This window comes from Procambarus clarkii, chromosome 31, assembly GCF_040958095.1.
Source record: "Procambarus clarkii isolate CNS0578487 chromosome 31, FALCON_Pclarkii_2.0, whole genome shotgun sequence".
NCBI lineage: Eukaryota > Metazoa > Arthropoda > Malacostraca > Decapoda > Cambaridae > Procambarus > Procambarus clarkii.
This window is the reverse complement of record NC_091180.1, coordinates 23,247,977-23,265,018: the sequence shown is the minus strand read 5'-3', so window position 1 is coordinate 23,265,018 and position 17,042 is coordinate 23,247,977. Positions and strand designations below refer to the sequence as shown.

The 17,042-nt window shown below is 44.6% G+C and overlaps 1 protein-coding gene and 1 non-coding gene across 6 annotated transcripts in view; both read right to left on the bottom strand.

The window, feature by feature from the left end:
* Nucleotides 1-17,042, bottom strand: part of LOC123758738 (glutamate receptor ionotropic, kainate 2) — a 61,697-nt gene that overhangs the window by 5,496 nt on the left and 39,159 nt on the right. For 3 of the 5 annotated variants that reach the window (XM_069334554.1, XM_069334550.1, XM_069334551.1), the window contains 8 exons: nucleotides 10,862-10,950; nucleotides 5,206-5,364; nucleotides 4,573-4,739; nucleotides 3,351-3,389; nucleotides 2,619-3,188; nucleotides 1,550-1,708; nucleotides 933-1,021; nucleotides 469-560 (listed from right to left, as the gene is read on the bottom strand). In XM_069334554.1, coding sequence (XP_069190655.1) covers nucleotides 469-560; nucleotides 933-1,021; nucleotides 1,550-1,708; nucleotides 2,619-3,188; nucleotides 3,351-3,389; nucleotides 4,573-4,739; nucleotides 5,206-5,364; nucleotides 10,862-10,928 — 1,342 coding nt within the window. In that variant the 5' untranslated portion in view covers nucleotides 10,929-10,950. The remainder of the gene's footprint in view (nucleotides 1-468; nucleotides 561-932; nucleotides 1,022-1,549; nucleotides 1,709-2,618; nucleotides 3,189-3,350; nucleotides 3,390-4,572; nucleotides 4,740-5,205; nucleotides 5,365-10,861; nucleotides 10,951-17,042) is intronic. The other 2 variants (XM_069334552.1, XM_045743367.2) reach the window with 1 other exon arrangement.
* Nucleotides 3,984-4,056, bottom strand: TRNAR-CCU (transfer RNA arginine (anticodon CCU)). Its single transcript has one exon. It is a non-coding gene; the product is annotated as a tRNA-Arg (tRNA).

The following is a 17,042-nucleotide window of genomic DNA, read 5'->3' as shown; positions in this document are numbered from 1 at the left end:
AATAATTAATTTTGTTGGGGACAGGTAGCCTGTATGTATTCACCTAGTTGTGCTTGTGGGGGGGGGGGGGGGGGGTTGAGCTCTGGTTCTTTCGGCCCGCCTCTCATCTGTCAATCAACGATTATTTTTTTAACACACAAACACACACACACACCCAGGAAGCAGCCCGTAACAGCCGGGTACCTATTTACTGCTAGTTAATAGGGACATCAGGGTGAAAGAAACTGGCGATTTGTTTCCGCCTTCGCCGGGGATCGAACCTGGAACCTTAGGACTACAGATCTCAAGCGCTGTCCACTCAGTCGTCAGGCCCCTGACAACAATAGTGTTAACGCATCATCTCATCCAACAACAAGAATACCAATATTTAAGGAAGAACTAAAGATGGACTGTTTAGCCCCAACGCCATAAAAGGTCCAGCTAGTGTACGATTAATTTCGTTGATGACTTAACTTGACGTAACCTAACCTTGCAGGACGAAGAGCTTGAGGATGGTGGCGACGGTGGCCAGGTAGGAGACGTGGACTTCCGTCACTGGGGCATCTCTCCGGTGCAACTTCCTGCAGGATATCAATAATTATGGTGATTAGAACGATACTTTCAGTTCAAATAGTGTACGATTCGTCCACAGTAGCAATAGGCACTTCCCATGGTTAGAGGATGGGTTACATTATTAACCATTATTGTACCAATTATTCAGATAAAGGTACAATATAAATTAATAATGAAAACCCATCCTCCAAGCATGGCAAGTGCCTATTGCTACTATGGGTGAAACGTACTTATTAATGCTTTTAATAACCAATTTGAAATTCATAAGTCCATGGATATATACATGTTAAATACAGCAGAATACGAATCGGGTGATCAGGAGCCGGGAAAAGTGAGCGTGAACACTTGTGTGGAAACAACACCCAGACACCAGTACCCACCTGCCGGCCCGGACGGTGCCCAGCACGAGGTCCAGCACCCACAGGAAGCTTCCTGAAGATACACCCATTATCAGAATCGTCACCCACACCTGGAACACAGGAGGTACAGCATCAAAATCGTCTCCACCACCACCAACAACAGAGGTACAGCATTATCCACAAAATCGTTATCCACACCTGCAACACGGAAACAGACGCTTGGCAACTTTATACAGTATGTTGACCAGACCACACACTAGAAAGTGAAGGGACGACGACGTTTCGGTCCTGGTCTCAGGTCGATTGTGCACAATCGACTTTAGAATGCTCCAGGACGGACCGAAACGTCGTCGTCCCTTCACTTTCTAGGGTGTTGTCTGGTCAATATATTTCAGCCACGTTATTGTGACTCATCGTCTGTATATGCAATATATGCATAACACACCCCAGCACGAAGATCGTCAGCAACACATGCAAAACAGACAACCTCACCTGAGGAGCAACTCAAGTACTACATAGTTACCTTACCTGAAGAGCAAATGCTTTTTCGACGGTAGCGGTGAGTTAGAATGCCGTAGTTCCCCGCTATTTTACTTTGTGAACGCACACCCCGCGAACGGGAAGGGAGTTGGACTCACCCAGCCTGAGAATATGTGCAGGAGGAGGAAGGGCCGTTGGAGAGGCCGGGGCGCCTGTGAAACGATGATAACGTTGTCCCTACTGAACCACTCGCTGAAGTCTACCACCAGCGCCCGCTCCAGTGATGGCGAGAAGTCCATAGGCGAGACGTCGGCCTCCTGACGAGTAGACAAATTGTTTTAGCGACAGATACAGACCTACCCGAAATCCGGAATATAGTTTTTTTGATGGAGTTGTTTATTTTAGGAGATTTTAAGGCAGTTCGTATTCTAGAATGAACGAAGAAATAGTTTTTAAGAAGAGTGAATTCGTGGGACCTTGCTTTGTTTATATGAAACAAGAAGAATTTTAAGGTTGTCTTGATTTACTGTAAGGAGTTCGAAAGGTTTATATTTTCTGTGGTGCGGGTTATCAAGACGTTGTTGTGTTTAAGAAGCATGCGTTAAAATAAGGTCGGTCCGATATGTTGATAGCTGGGTGCAGCGATAGACGGAGGCAGGGACAAATATTCTCTCGTGTTATGACCCACTCCTCGTGTTAAGGTGACCCACCCCTCGTGTCAGATGGCCCATCAAGCCGTTCCAAGAGCCATTGGGGAGCTGGCTACCGAAGGTGTTAGTGGTCATGAGCACCACAGAGAGGTTCAGTCCTCGCTGCAGCGTGCGGACAACCTCGGCGGCGTACCCGTCCGCGTTCTCCAGGGAGCCTGGGCGCTCCTGACGGCCTCCGCGCATCTCGAACACCCGAGGCTTCTGGCACACGCATCACAAATGGAAAGAATTCTTGTATTACAAAAGTATTATATATGACCGAAAGGGTAAGATTAATTAATTAAATGGAAAGAATTCTTGCATTACAAAAGTATTATATATGACCGAAAGGGTAAGATTAATTATTCTAACGCGAATCTTCTCAATACTTCTTATGTTTTTCTTCACTGTCGAGGGGGTAGTTGAAAAATTAACTCTCCAAAGTTCATTTTCACTTTTTATTTATGGTCTGTGTGTGTTTTTATTTATGGTTATAGACCATAAATAAAAAGTGAAAATGAACTTTGGAGTAACGTACATAAACAATGGTCATAACCAAATTCCTGCCGTAGAAGTTGACCGAAGGTGTTGCTTTTAGTCCCCCGTCGAGCACTAGCCCAGAAGACCAGCTCCAGATTCCGACCTTTCTGAAGAAGACGCTGCCGTCCCCAGGAGACTCCGCCACGTGGAGGGTGACTTGAAGCCTCGCCGAGGAGCTGATAGAGTCCCCCTTATTAGTCTCCGGTCTGGTCTTGCTGCTGCGCTGAAAAGTTGTTTCTGTCTGCTGAGCACCAAAGTTCGTGCTCGCACGCTCACTCGCCGTGTTCTGGCGTTTGAGTCTCTGGCTATGATCAAGCTCACTCTTCCCATCATGGCGTCTGAATTGCGTCGGCATTCGCTCAGTCGAGTCGGCTCTCCTGCTCGCGAACATCAACTCCCTCACACTGTTTTTCCCTTCACGGCTCTCTCTTCGTGGCCCAAGGGTTTCTTCGAGGGAATGTTGAAGGCTAAGCAGCACAACATTCAGCTTTTCAGGGATGCTTGATACCACTAGTGCTCTCACGTCCGTGTTTACCGCCTCGGTGGGCACAAGCAGATACAAGGTTTTCTGAAACAGTAACATATTAACAGTGAGCTAACCTCTCCTCATAGTCTATCATCTCAGAGTTAAGGAGTAAAACCAAAGTTAATTTCGATTATCTTCTGCAAAAATGTTGCATGATAATGCTTGTGCATTAAACAGTTCGCCAGTCACGGTAATATAACTTACAGTTATATTGATAGTGTTTTTGGCTGCCAGTCTCCGGATCTGTCACAAAGAAACACGCGGCAGTTAGTAACAATTGCAATACAACGATGATGTGAATAATACAATAATGAGTTGAAGAAAGAGTTGTGTAATGAAGTAAGGGCGAAGAGGTAGAACGCCCTATTGACATAGCTCGAGTGCATGGGGGGAGTTGTGTAAAACCCTGGTTTGTGTCTCGGAGAGGCTGCAGGATCAAAGTAATTTCAGTAGAACTTCTGGTTTCAACTCTTTTACCATGTCGTAGCTCAGTCGATTAAGGCAGCGTCTGGGATGCTCTCCGACGTAGGTTCGAATCCTCGTCACGGCCCTTGTGGATTTGTTCATTTGTGCTCAACCTACCTTCCCTCTCCAGGCTCGAACTCGGGTCTTCGCTACAGCGGATGATGTCACTGCCCACCGAAACGAAATGGCTTCTACTCAATGCCCATTAAAATGTAAATAGACAAAAATACAAATCCTGCAGCCTTTAGCAATGCTGCATATACAAAAATGCACAAAGTTGTCTTACACCCGCACTAATGAGTGAACCAAAACATTTAAAATATGTGTACTGCTAAAATATGTGTACATTTCGCAGTAGCTTCCACTATAAAGAACCCCTGGTGGGACTCGAACCCACAATCCTTGGCTTAGGAGGCCAATGCCTTATCCATTGGGCCACAGGGGCGTGCTGTGGTTCAGTGCTGCAAAACTTTAGCAGTCATTGTGACCTCTGTACCGAGGCTACGGGGACACTTTTCAGTGACTTCCTGTGTAAGGGTTCAGTCCCCGTGACCCCATAACGTGACCAACATTTTCCACTACTTATTTATTTATTTATTTATTCATATACAAGAAGGTACATTGGGGGTTAACAGAGAACATAGAAATGAAGTTGATTTTACATTCTTGTAAACTATCGTTCCGCTTACTACCGCTCACAACATAGGTATAGGGGGTGAGCTACCCCCCCTCACAACATGGGTATGAGATTTAATACCGCTCACAACATGGGTATGGAAATGGGAATAATGTTAGTATCATACAGCTAGCTCCTGATACAAATTGTAACCCCATGATACAGCGGGTACAGGGTTTATGCAGCTTTCTTTATACAGGGAAGCTGCCTAAGTGGGGACTGTACTGCACAAATGGGGAGTGTACCTATGATAGTACACAGCCCCTGTAGCACCGCTACACTCACTAGAGACAGATAGTGGAGGAGGCAGCGGACGCGGCCCACCAGGACATAGGTGGCGCCGTCACTATGGTAGGCTGAGTGGCCCAGGGCGGTGACCTGGCACTCCAAGGGGGTCCACACGCTCGTGGGGGTCCTGCCCCCCTTCCACACCCCCCTCACGAACACCTCGTCTGGCACCACGAGCCCAGGAATAATAATAATTATATTATTTGTATCATTATAAGAATGATAATACAAATGAAAATAACAATAATAATCGAAAATATAACAATTGCAATCATTATAATATTAATAATAACAATATTAATAATAATAATAATCGGGCATTATACAAAGTATTGAGGAGCGACCGAGGAAGCAAATCTAGATATTTCTTAATTAATGATCTTAGAAAGTTATATGCACCTGTGCTTGTGTTTATCACCTATGGTGTCCGCTTGCGCTTACGTGCATTAATTTTTTGTATTATAATTGTTTACAAATTAAATATAATATATAAACTCCAAAATAAGGATTGATCGAGAAGAGTTAAGGAATCAACCATATGATGCCGACTTCCTCGTATGTCTCAGGCTGAGCGCATCACTCGATATATTCCCAAATTACAAGATTTCCTCACTAAGTTGGTCTACTGACCCAGGTCTTCGCTCAAGCAGAGGTGCACATGAGCCACGGTCTTACGGAACGCCTCAGGAAGACTGTGTAAGGCTGAGCCTGTAGCTACGCCGAGGGCTGTCCGCCACCCTGCTGCCATGGCGCTCTCAGCCCCTACACCAGCGCCCAGGGCCACACCTCCTGTAGCAAACACTTAGCATATTAGGACAAAACCTCGTCAAACTAAGGCAACATATGCAAGCCAGTACAACAACAGCCAGAGGGCGAAAATGACAATTACAGGGTACGCAAACTTAATTTTAACTGGTATTTAACACTCCTAATGATTACACACATATTATATATATATATATATATATATATATATATATATATATATATATATATATATATATATATATATATATATATATATACATACTTCTAATGTCCTATTTCAATTAACAATGAGATCTTTAATTCTTAGCCTCTTCTCTTCTAAGTTAATTTACGTAAAACTCATTAGTCCACTTGTTCGGCTGAAGGCATAATTTTAAGTTCTTCTCTTGTAAATATATACAGAGACAAAATGTTTATTTAAAATAGTACTTATTTCTTTGTCATTATATGTTATCTGACCTGTCTCAGCTTTTAATGGCCCAGTCTTGTTCCTATTGTTTATTTGAATAACAAAATCTTTAGGTTTTGTCTTGGCTTTTTATTAGGCTTCCTACTAGGCTTCTTAATAGGCTCCCCACTGGGCTTCCATTAAGCTTCTCCTTAAACTTCCTACTATGCTTCTAAGCTTCCATTTATGCTTTCTCTGAGGCATAACACTGGCTGCCTGTCCCCCGACAAAATAAATTATTATTAATAGTAGTATTATTATTGTATACTTAAAGCAAACTCCATCAGACAGTAAGGTTTCCTAATCCGGTTTCCCATATAAATTTGATCTTCAATCAAACCATCATTATCGCACATTAACTTACCATACCACAAGAGCCAACTAATCTTGCACACTGCTTCCATACTCTGAAAACAAATATGTCTTTATGACAAAATTTATGTGATTTTTAGTTATGTATTTTTATTGTTCTACTGTTTGTTTTTTCCTAATATTTTGTGGTCATATCCGGAGTAATATAATAAATATTTACAAAAACGTTTTCTGTGTAAAAATGTACGCAAAATTTTATCAAATAAACAACATCAAATGAACAAATCCACAAGGGCCGTGATGAGGGTTCGAACCTGCGTCCGGGATGATCCCAGACGCTGCTTTAGTCGATTGGGCCACGACATGGTCAAGGGAATTGCACTCCCGGTTGCAATTCTTTTGACCATGTCGTGGCGCAATCGACTAAAGCAGCGTCTGGGATCATCCCGGGCGTAGGTTCGAACCCTCATCACGGCCCTTGTGGATTTGTTTATACTTGCTGGTTGTCAGTAAGCCTTAATAGTACTCTACAGCTTCTTAAGTCCAACACTAATTTTTCACGCCTTTCAAGTATTTTCAAGTACTTTTATATTTAATAATACATCTTCAGAAGGATGGGAAGATCCTTCTGAAGATGTATTATTAAATACGAAAGTACTTAAGGAAAGAATTTCCTGTCTTAATTATATATATATATATATATATATATATATATATATATATATAGAGAGAGAGAGAGAGAGAGAGAGAGAGAGAGAGAGAGAGAGAGAGAGAGAGAGAGAGAGAGAGAGAGAGAGAGAGAGAGAGAGAGAGAGAGAGAGAGAGAGAGAGAGAGATATATACACTAGTCCACAAGTGAGAGGTTCAGAGGCTGAGGACTTTGTTCCCCAGATGAGCGTCGTTGGTGAACTCTGGGGGGAAGGACAGATGAGCGAGTGAATGCGTGCCGGCCAGCTACTAGGGTGAGAATGTTTATTTGCCGCATGCGCAATTGACATTCCAATAACACGAACAGAAAATACAAAAACACGAATTATATATAAAATATTGAGCACCCACTGCAAACCACCCGTCCACAAAACACTTATAAATCACTCACATACGCTAAAGATCTCTCACAACTATTGGTAACTACTAACTTGCCCACGTGGGTTATTAACCCATCCTCCATTAATGATTGTACTTCATAGTAATTATTTTGTCAAGCATTCAAAAAATGACTGTTGAATCCAATTTTTTTAAATCCATGCCGTATTTCCTTGGATTTTTATAACTTTACAAAACTGAATGATGTGGTTACAGGAATTCTAGTCAATATCGTTTATATCTATTATAGAGTATGTCTGGCTGTCCAAGATTGGAGGTCAGACGCTTAGAGCTAGTCTCACATAATTTTGCAGGATGACTGGTATGTAGCTAACATGCGCGGGTAAGGGGGATGTTCTCAGCAAATGGGGTCGGTCCCCACGAAAATGGGGAGATGAATCCCCTTGTCGGTCCCCACGAAATTGGTGAAAATGAAAGGTGGGTGGCCGAATCAATAGAATTTTATCAACTACCCTGGGACCCAAAATTTGCCAGCTACTGCACTGTATGGCCCTGTATGACTAACCATCCTGTGTGATGGGGATTTTTTAGCATCACGTAGCTAGCTTTTTGACACACTGTACTCCCCTTCATATAGTCTAGGGCAGCTGCACAAATGCAGATGTACCTAAATGAGTTAATGAAAATAAAATATAAAAATATCTACCTACCTAGTGTATACTCTACCTTGGAGTAGATATACAGTAGAGCAAAGAGTGCTAAGGCGATCCAGGCAGCGGTCCCAGCACTTAACTGGTGTCCCTGGGCACCGCCGGGTACCTCACGCAGTAAGTTATAAAAAAGGTGCGAGTCTCAGAATAGTCCTTTTTGGCACTCCACTTAAAAGCTAAAAAAAAAGAAAAGTAAGCTCAACCGGTTTCTTCATTTTCCATGGCCTCCTCGGCATTCACCTTGCAACACTTTACCAACCATTTAATTTTTCAATTAAAAAAAGAGTCAGACACTTCATTCCATGTCATCACACTATTTCCTTTATTCCTTCCAGACATTATTCCAGTAACTCGAGCATCGATGACCGTCTTGTCGAAAAGTCGAGTTGATGATCAATCATCCAACTCCACAAGGTTGACGTTAGGCTGCCAATCTATGAAACGTCATGGAGATTCTTCTCCATGTTCAACCATCACCGGGTGAGCCTTAGCTGTGGTAACTGTATTCAGCTTCGTAACACAAGCAGCTGGGGTGGGGATATATGGCCAGAGCACACATGTGTACAAGAATGTAACAATTCTGTATATATATATTTATATATATATATATATATATTTAATAAAATAAAAAAAACACTCACCGCTTTAAAATCTCAACAAAATAAACTACCTTTGATTCTCTAAAAGTCACATCGGAATACCTTTTAATACTTTTGAACCATCTGAAGTCCTTAGAGTAAATTACATCCCTTGGAGTGTGTTTTCTTTGAGGCCATTTAAATTTTAACCTAGTTCATTCAAGTTAATTTGAACCTTTTAAACGTCGTTTTGAGTTCACCAAAAAGCCTCTCTGTTACTCGGATACTCATTACAATCCTATGAAAACGTTTCCTTGGGATCTATCAAGGGTGCTTTAATTGCTTTGAACATTTTTAGAGTCCCTTGGGCTTCCGCTGCCAAAAATGCAAGATATTCCTTACCAATACACCCTCTCCCTGACTATCATCCAGTTTTGTTTTATTTCGAAAACTATTTATATTCACAATGAATTTTCATTGACTCTTCATATTGTTGCATTTAAGAAAGTCGTCGTAAAAGACTTAAATTTACGAGAACAATATATAGTGAACAAGGCTGCTTTAAAGCGCCCAGGAAGACGAAAGGAGAAAACAGGCCAAACGATAAAGAGCGGACACGCTAATGCTTGCGGTCGCTGTATTTTCCCGCCCGACCCAAATAGCCATATCTGTGACGCCAGCGAAGGTGTGCCACATATCTAACATTTTTCTTCCCTTATGGCAAGATTCGACAATCGCTTACAGGTCTAAGCCTCCGACGGCGCCTGTTAGGCCTCCGACGGTGCCTCTCGTACTCAGACAATATACAGGTAGGGAGCGAAAATGAAAATACTGAAGCGAGCGCGTCTAGGAAGTGGCACCCGCGCGGGGTGAAAACAAAAGAGCAACGTGAGTCACTTGGGAAGATGCAGTGTCGTGCGATTTATGGAATGGAATGAGTTGATTTTGTTGTTGGTCTGGGAGAGTGGCTGGTGGGAAGGGTATTATACTCTTTGTATATGCTGTAGTGCTGGCTTAGGCCTGATATAATATATCGTTAATTAATTGCTAACTGATTGAATTTCAGAATTCTGAATGTTAGACTTAAAGCCTACCAACTGCGAGAGCTGTTGAGGCCTCAACTACTTTACTGTACAACCACAAGGTGAACACAAAACAGTCAAATGAAAACCTTCATTTAAAATTAGGTTAATTTATACACAATTTGAGTACATTATTTTACATGAAGGTTATATCCTAACAACATAACACTCGTTATAACTGTATTTTATAATCTAGATTTAGAAGCTTCATTTGTTTTTATGTCGGTGATTTACACAACGTCATTACCGTTTGAGTGGAGGGAACAGGTGTACAGCTGTAGCTGGAGGGAACAGGTGCAGAGCCGTACAAGAAACATATTGCTTAAAATTAGGGCGTTGGATCTTATATTGACAAAACATATAGCATTAAATTAACATGATGAGATGACAAATTAACTAATAACATAAACTAATTATACCATAAAGATATGGATACTTGCGATCCCTCACTCTCATACATCAACAGATTTAAGGGACGGTGTTGATCAACACATAGCCTCAACACACAGCTCATGCAACAGAGCTCAGTTCAAGAACATAATCTGAAAAATCGGAGTTGGGGGAATTGACAAATTTAAATTGGCGTTGAAAGTTACAGGAAGAAAGTGTTGTACGTTGTTACAACACAAAGGGAGAGGTCAAGAGGACTAGCAGAGTGAGGCCAACACAGCAGGAGTCATGGAACCACCAGAAGAGCAAACTGATCTTCCAGGCCGGTCTGACTGGAAGACCCGGCTGACTACCACGCCAGTCTCATCAGACCATTCGGCCAGCTGGTCTGATGACCGTCTTCACCTCAGAACAAAAACAAAGGCACCTTCACAAGGCCCATGTGTGAAGCAGCTCCTATCTGTTCCGAACCAGCTTCATTCCTTTTTTCTAACCCAAGTCTTTGGCACGTAGGCCGTGCTGAGAGGGGGGGGGGGGGCCAAGGCACCCTACACCAGCCCGAGGGCGTCGTACGTGAGCCCCTCGACGCCACGACCACGCACCACCACCACCCATTAGGGGCTGGCTCTTAGGTAAGTGAGTACATGTGTAAATATTCCTCAGAGCGGGCCGGCGGCCAGCTGTATGGGGCAATGGTGACGCCAAGATCTCAAGTCTCAGAGTCAGAGTGAGTGAGTGAGTCGCTCACTCTCTCTCAACCACACCATCAATCAGCTCCCTTCAATCAATCAATCAACCCCCATCATCAACCACATGATCAGGCCAAAACACCCTTCAATATTTAAAACAGCGCCTCCTGATCTTCACCTTCAGTGGGCATCCAGTTGAGATGACCTAAGATGCTCACCTGAAGAGAAAAGGTCGAGGAAATGTTAATTGAATGTTACATACCTGTAACCTTTAAGTCATAACGCCGGCAGGTGTTGGAAGTCGACGTCTCGTGCTCCACAAGATGCATAATTCATCCCGTGTTTGCAGTCCTGGAATTGAGGTGGAATTCACACTTTAGGAATTGATGGAAATTGTAATCAGCTTGAGTAGAAGAAGTTGAATTGCGAGGAATCTTTGTTTGATTTTTTGTCTTTTAAAAAACACACAAATCCGAAAATTACTCCACACCCACCCAACTGGGCGGCAGCTTTACAGTCAGGTGCTCTACACCCACCCAACTGGGCGGCAGCTTTACAGTCATGTGCTCTACACCCACCCAACTGGGCGGCAGATTTACAGTCATGTGCTCCACACCCACCCAACTGGGCGGCAGCTTTACAGTCAGGTGCTCCACACCCACCCAACTGGGCGGCAGCTTTACAGTCATGTGCTCCACACCCACCCAACTGGGCGGCAGCTTTAGAAACACGTCGAGTATAATCATTTCCAAAGGGTTTGCGTCAGTTAAACATAATTTGTTAAACATATAAATATTGTTCCTAAAATATTCCTCAACCTTGTACCCGCAAAATACCATAAAAATTAATAGTTTAAGGGTTGGTAAATATTCATCTCCTTGTTTGACGCTTACTTGAGACAGTTAAGCAAGTCCCAGCTGTGTCTGGGTACAAGTGACAGGATGAACAACCCAGCGGGTTTCCTCCCTAGTGAAGGGAGGGTGATGAACACGCTGCTATGGTGGAATGTTCATCTAACGCATCACTAACTCCGCCCTTCGGGGCAAAATGTATACATTTATTTAGTGCATCTTGAATTGCTTTCATACCGGTCAGTGAGAATGGGGTTCGGACCTGCGCGCACTGGCTCCTCTTAGCCCAGACAACTGCGCGCGCAGCTCTATTTTCGGGGCGCGGTGTAAGGTGGACATGGGCCCTTGAGCGCGGATAGGGGAGGGGGGGATGGGGGAGGGGGAGTGGGTGATGGGTGAGGGGAGGGGGAGATGGATGATAGGGAGCGGGGGAGAATTTTATTTACCACACTTACGTGTCGTCAATGCAGCCCCCTCCCCCTTCCCTCCTGTCCCCCCCCCCCCACCTATCCTCTGCCCCCCTTCCACCTTTCTCCTGCCCCTCCTCTTCCCTGCCCTCGTCATCTGTCTACACTCTACCGTCTACTCCATCATGCTCAGGCCAGCTCCCCATTCCACCTACGCTAGCACGCTATTGAAATCTAATGCCAAATTCCAATTTCTAACTACGCGAAGTGTGTTTAAGTTCACAACTACACTCTTATAGAAAACCCGTCTTTTAAAAAATAACGTCGCTTTTCGCTCGTAGGCGCGCTATTGCCAAAAATGGACGTAATTTGAAATGAAATCGGCTCACGAAAGTGACTTACTGTCCCGTTTTCTGTTTGAGTCCTCTGGCTTACTCGGTTAAGTTAGGAGAGGAAACTTTCAATTAACGGTTTTCATGACTTTTGAAACTTTAGAAGAATTTCCTGCTCTCCTAACCTACCAGAGGACCCTTAACGTACTGTTTTGGAAAAAAAAATCCAAAAATTTATTTTCAATTTTTTTCATTTTCAAATTTCGTCCATTTTCTGCCATACGGACAAGCGGCCATGTTCAGACGTAATTTGTTAGAGGTTGCTGATAACCAGTCTCCGTGGTGTAGTGGTAAGACACTCGCCTGGCGTTCCGCGAGCGTTATGTCATGGGTTCGTTTCCTGGCCGGGGAGGATTTACTGGGCGCAAATCCTTAACTGTAGCCTCTGTTTAACTCGACAGTAAAATGTGTACTTGGTTGTAACAACGATTCTTCGCGGCGGGGATCGTATTCCAGGGACCTACCCGAAACGCTACGCGTACTAGTGGCTCTACAAGAATGTAACAACTCTTGTATATATCTCAAAAACAAAAAAAACAAAAAAAAAAAAACAAAAAAAACATGCCCAGGCTTATATTCAAAATTGAATTAGTGTACGATATTAATACTATTTATTACCTGAGTAGTGAGTAGAGGTAGATATGCAAATTTGTTTTCAGCCAGAATTTGAAGTTGTGTCGATTGTTTGTGATTGTGTGAATATATCTCCCCATTTCTAGGCGCTACCCCTTTCTAGGAGCTCCCCATTCCTAGGAGCTCCCCACCTCTAGGAGCTTCCCATTTCTAGGAGCTCCCCATTTTCTAACGTTGAATTATAAGCGCTACTGGGAACAGTCCCCACTCGCTTGATCATATTCTCCTCAAGCAGTCGTTTCTCTACCTCCTCATTTACTACCATGTCTCCCATTATTGGTATTGTTTCTTCCTCTTTACTCAGGAATGTCTTCTTTAGCTCATCACAAACCTTGTCACTTACTATATGGAAATTTGACAGGTAATTTAATTCTTAAATTTTGTCCTATACTATTATACAAAAGCCTGGGTTATTCTTTAGCTTTACCTACTATGTTATTCTTAAACTGCGTCTCTGTTTACCTTCAGATCTTAGTGTACTTGTTTCTAGCTCTCTCTAGAACCTTCCTGCTCACTTCAGTTTGCTGTTCTCCACACTAGTTGCACGCTTTCTCTCTACTTGGAGCTCATCGCATCGTCTGCTGAACCTTAGGTTCATTTTGCTCTTTTCGTTAAATGTGAAGCATGCAATTATGTTTCATATATTGTCTTCTAGTCACTCTGGATTGCATGGCGTCCTTCACCAGGCTGTTGCACCCGTCACCATCATCATTACCACAGTAGCACCATCAATGCAACATCCCCTTTCTCCCCCTAGACGTGACGTCACTAGACGGGTCCCGTCCCGGCCAAGACGTTTGACAGCCGTCATAAAACGGACGGTTGAGTATTGCCTTTTACGCGCTGGCTGGCACTAAGGTGGCGACAGGTTCCTCAGATACACCTGCGATAATTAACGCGCTGAGAAATGAATCAGGTAAACGCCAGAGACAGGTGACGAGGCGAGAGCCAGAACCTAAGCCATTGCTTGAAGCCCCTTTTTTTGTCCACCCGTTCGAGGATGCACAAATGCTGAGTTTCTGCAGCATTAGTTGATGATCTTAAAGCTTGATCCCTGTGTTTCTCAGGCAGGTCGAGATGTTTGGGCGTGTTTCCTTACAGTCGAGGCAACGGTTCACCTAGTAGTAGATACCTCTGCGTAAGCCAACTGTTGTGAGATGCATCCTGGGGAAGTTTTTTTTATTATTATTATTTTCTACCACAGACGTGGCCACACATTTACAATGCTAACCAGCATATATACATTTTCTTCTGTCCTCCATGGACAGGGCGAGAGATTTGTCAAACATATAGTTTAGAGATTTATTGGACAGCCACAGAAGGTGATCGTTGTGCTTTTAAAATGTTAGGCTAAGTTACATACGTAAATATATAGATACACAGATTTATGAATGCATTAATGTGAATTTATAATGGTGAAATGTAATTCTGATCAACTTTATACTTTATACATATACATGCACACACACATATATACACACACACAAATACATACACACACATACATACACACACATACATACATACACATACGAATGTGACTCTTACTCCGACAGGGTGAGATAGCTGACAGAGAAACTAGTGTGCAATTAAGAACTTAACCACTGAAGGTGATTAAGATGCTTTATATAGATATTTATATAGACTTTATATAGATAAGATGACCATCCGTGCTCCCCACGACCCTCCGAGCTCCCCACGACCCTCCGTGCTCCCCACGACCCTCCGTGCTCCCCACGACCCTCCGAGCTCCCCACGACCCTCCGTGCTCCCCACGACCCTCCGAGCTCCCCACGACCCTCCGAGCTCCCCACGACCCTCCGTGCTCCCCACGACCCTCCGAGCTCCCCACGACCCTCCGAGCTCCCCACGACCCTCCGAGCTCCCCACGACCCTCCGTGCTCCCCACGACCCTCCGTGCTCCCCACGACCCTCCGAGCTCCCCACGACCCTCCGTGCTCCCCACGACCCTCCGTGCTCCCCACGACCCTCTGAGCTCCCCACGACCCTCCGAGCTACCCACGACCCTCCGTGCTCCCCACGACCATCCGTGCTCCCCACGACCCTCTGAGCTCCCCACGACCCTCCGAGCTACCCACGACCCTCCGTGCTCTCCACGACCCTCTGAGCTACCCCCCGACCTCCACCCTTCCAGCAACAAAAAGACAAATTCTAAAGGATTAATTATCATGGCAAAACACGGACTGAACATCGGTCAAGACGGAGTCGAACTCTCCTTAACACACCCCTGAAGGCACCTGTCTTGTGAATCTATTACTTTCTTCTCTAACTCACAGTGGCCGCGTTAGGGAGTAAGATGTAATCTTAAGATCTTTTAAAGCCCATTGAGTAGATTTGAAGGCGAATATCTGACGTCTTGCGCTAATTTCGAGGTCGACAAACCCTCTTATTTAGGAACGGGAAGATGGTTGCCAAGTACAGTATGGGCTTGAGTCACGCGGGAGGTGAGGGAGAGGAAGGTGGTAAGACAAGTGGGAGATGTGGGTGTGTAGGTGGGTGGTGGTGGTGGTGGTGGTACAGATGGCGTTGGCACAGGTGAATGTTGTGAATGAGGCGGGCACGGTGCTGGTGAGGCGGTGGTGGTGAATGTTGTAGTTGTGGAGGGCAGGGTGGTACCAGGTTGTGGAGGGCAGGGTGGTGGTTGTGGAGGGCCGAGTGGTGGTTGTGGAGGGCAGGGTGGTGGTTGTAGATACTAGTGCTAGTCGAGATGGGGGCCGACATCTTGGTGTTTATAGGTAGAGAAGATCAGGTCACGTCCTCAGCGTCCACCGATTCACTTTGACGCAAACACCAACATTCTAATATTCTGACACATGTCATTTTTAAACTGGGGGATGGTGTTGGCCCTCCTCCACTTGGTCCCCCTTCTTCCCCCCCCCCTCTCCCTCACTGAAGGAGAACCTCCTCACGTCGCTCAGTATCTTATAGTTCCCCCTTAAGTCCTCTCGTTGCTTCCCCTCATACAGAACAGGTCGCCTATATATACCAGGGGCTAGATTCACGAAAGTTACGCAAGCACTTACGAACCTGTATATCTTTTTTTAATCTTTGGCGGCTCGGTTTGCAATTATTAAACAGTTAATGAGCTCCGAAGCACCAGGAGGCTGTTCATAACAATAACAACAGTTGATTGGCAAGTTTTCATCCTTGTAAACTGTTTAATATATGTAATCAAAGCCGTTAAAGATTAAGGAAAGATGTACACGTTCGTAAGTACTTGCGTAACTGCTTCGTGAATCTGGGTCCAGAACTATGCCTCAAATTCTTGTACACCGGGACTATTTCCAAATGGTGTAAGTGGATGTGCATCGTTCCTACACCCTCTTCCTCTATTCCACCTCCTATCCTTCTCCTTATAATTTCCTTCCTTTCCTGCTAGTTTTTTTTTATCTTATGCCACTAGACTAGTCCCAGAACTAAGAGGCATGAGCTACGAGGAAGGCTAAGGGAGCTAAACCTCACGTCCCTGGGAACGTGAGGTGAGAACAAATCCACAAGGGCCGTGCCGAGGGTTCGATCCTACGTCCAAGAGGATCCCAGATTCATTTGTGATTTCTGTGTGACGTGAGGTTAGATTTAACTCTGGGTCTGTTCTTCCATACATGATCGTTTAGGCCTCACGGTGGCCACATTGACAACCTCTGCACCTTCACAAGTTTGTTATGTGTTATGTTATTGTTAATGTTGTTAATGTTAATTAATGGTAATATTGTTAATGTGTTATGTGTATGCAGAAGGTGGATGTTCTGAGACTCGTCTCACACTGGTTGTATAGTGTTGGGAATTATTCCTTATTTAGGGCTCTAAATGCCAATCTTATGTCTGCCAAGATCGCATTTGTTGATGACGCTACTATTTTTATACACGAGTCTTGTGTACGACAGTTGGGGTAGTTGGGTGGTGGTGGTGTGGGTGGTGTGGGTGGTGGTGGTGTGGGTGGTGGTGTGGGTGGGGGTGTGGGTGGGGGTGTGGGTGGTGGTGGTGGTGGTGGTGTGGGTGGTGGTGTGGGTGGTGGTGGTGGTGGTGGTGGTGGTGTGGGTGGTGGTGTGGGTGGTGGTGGTGTGGGTGGTGGTGGTGTGGGTGGTGTGGGTGGTGGTGGTGTGGGTGGTGGTGGTGTGGGTGGTGTGGGTGGTGGTGGT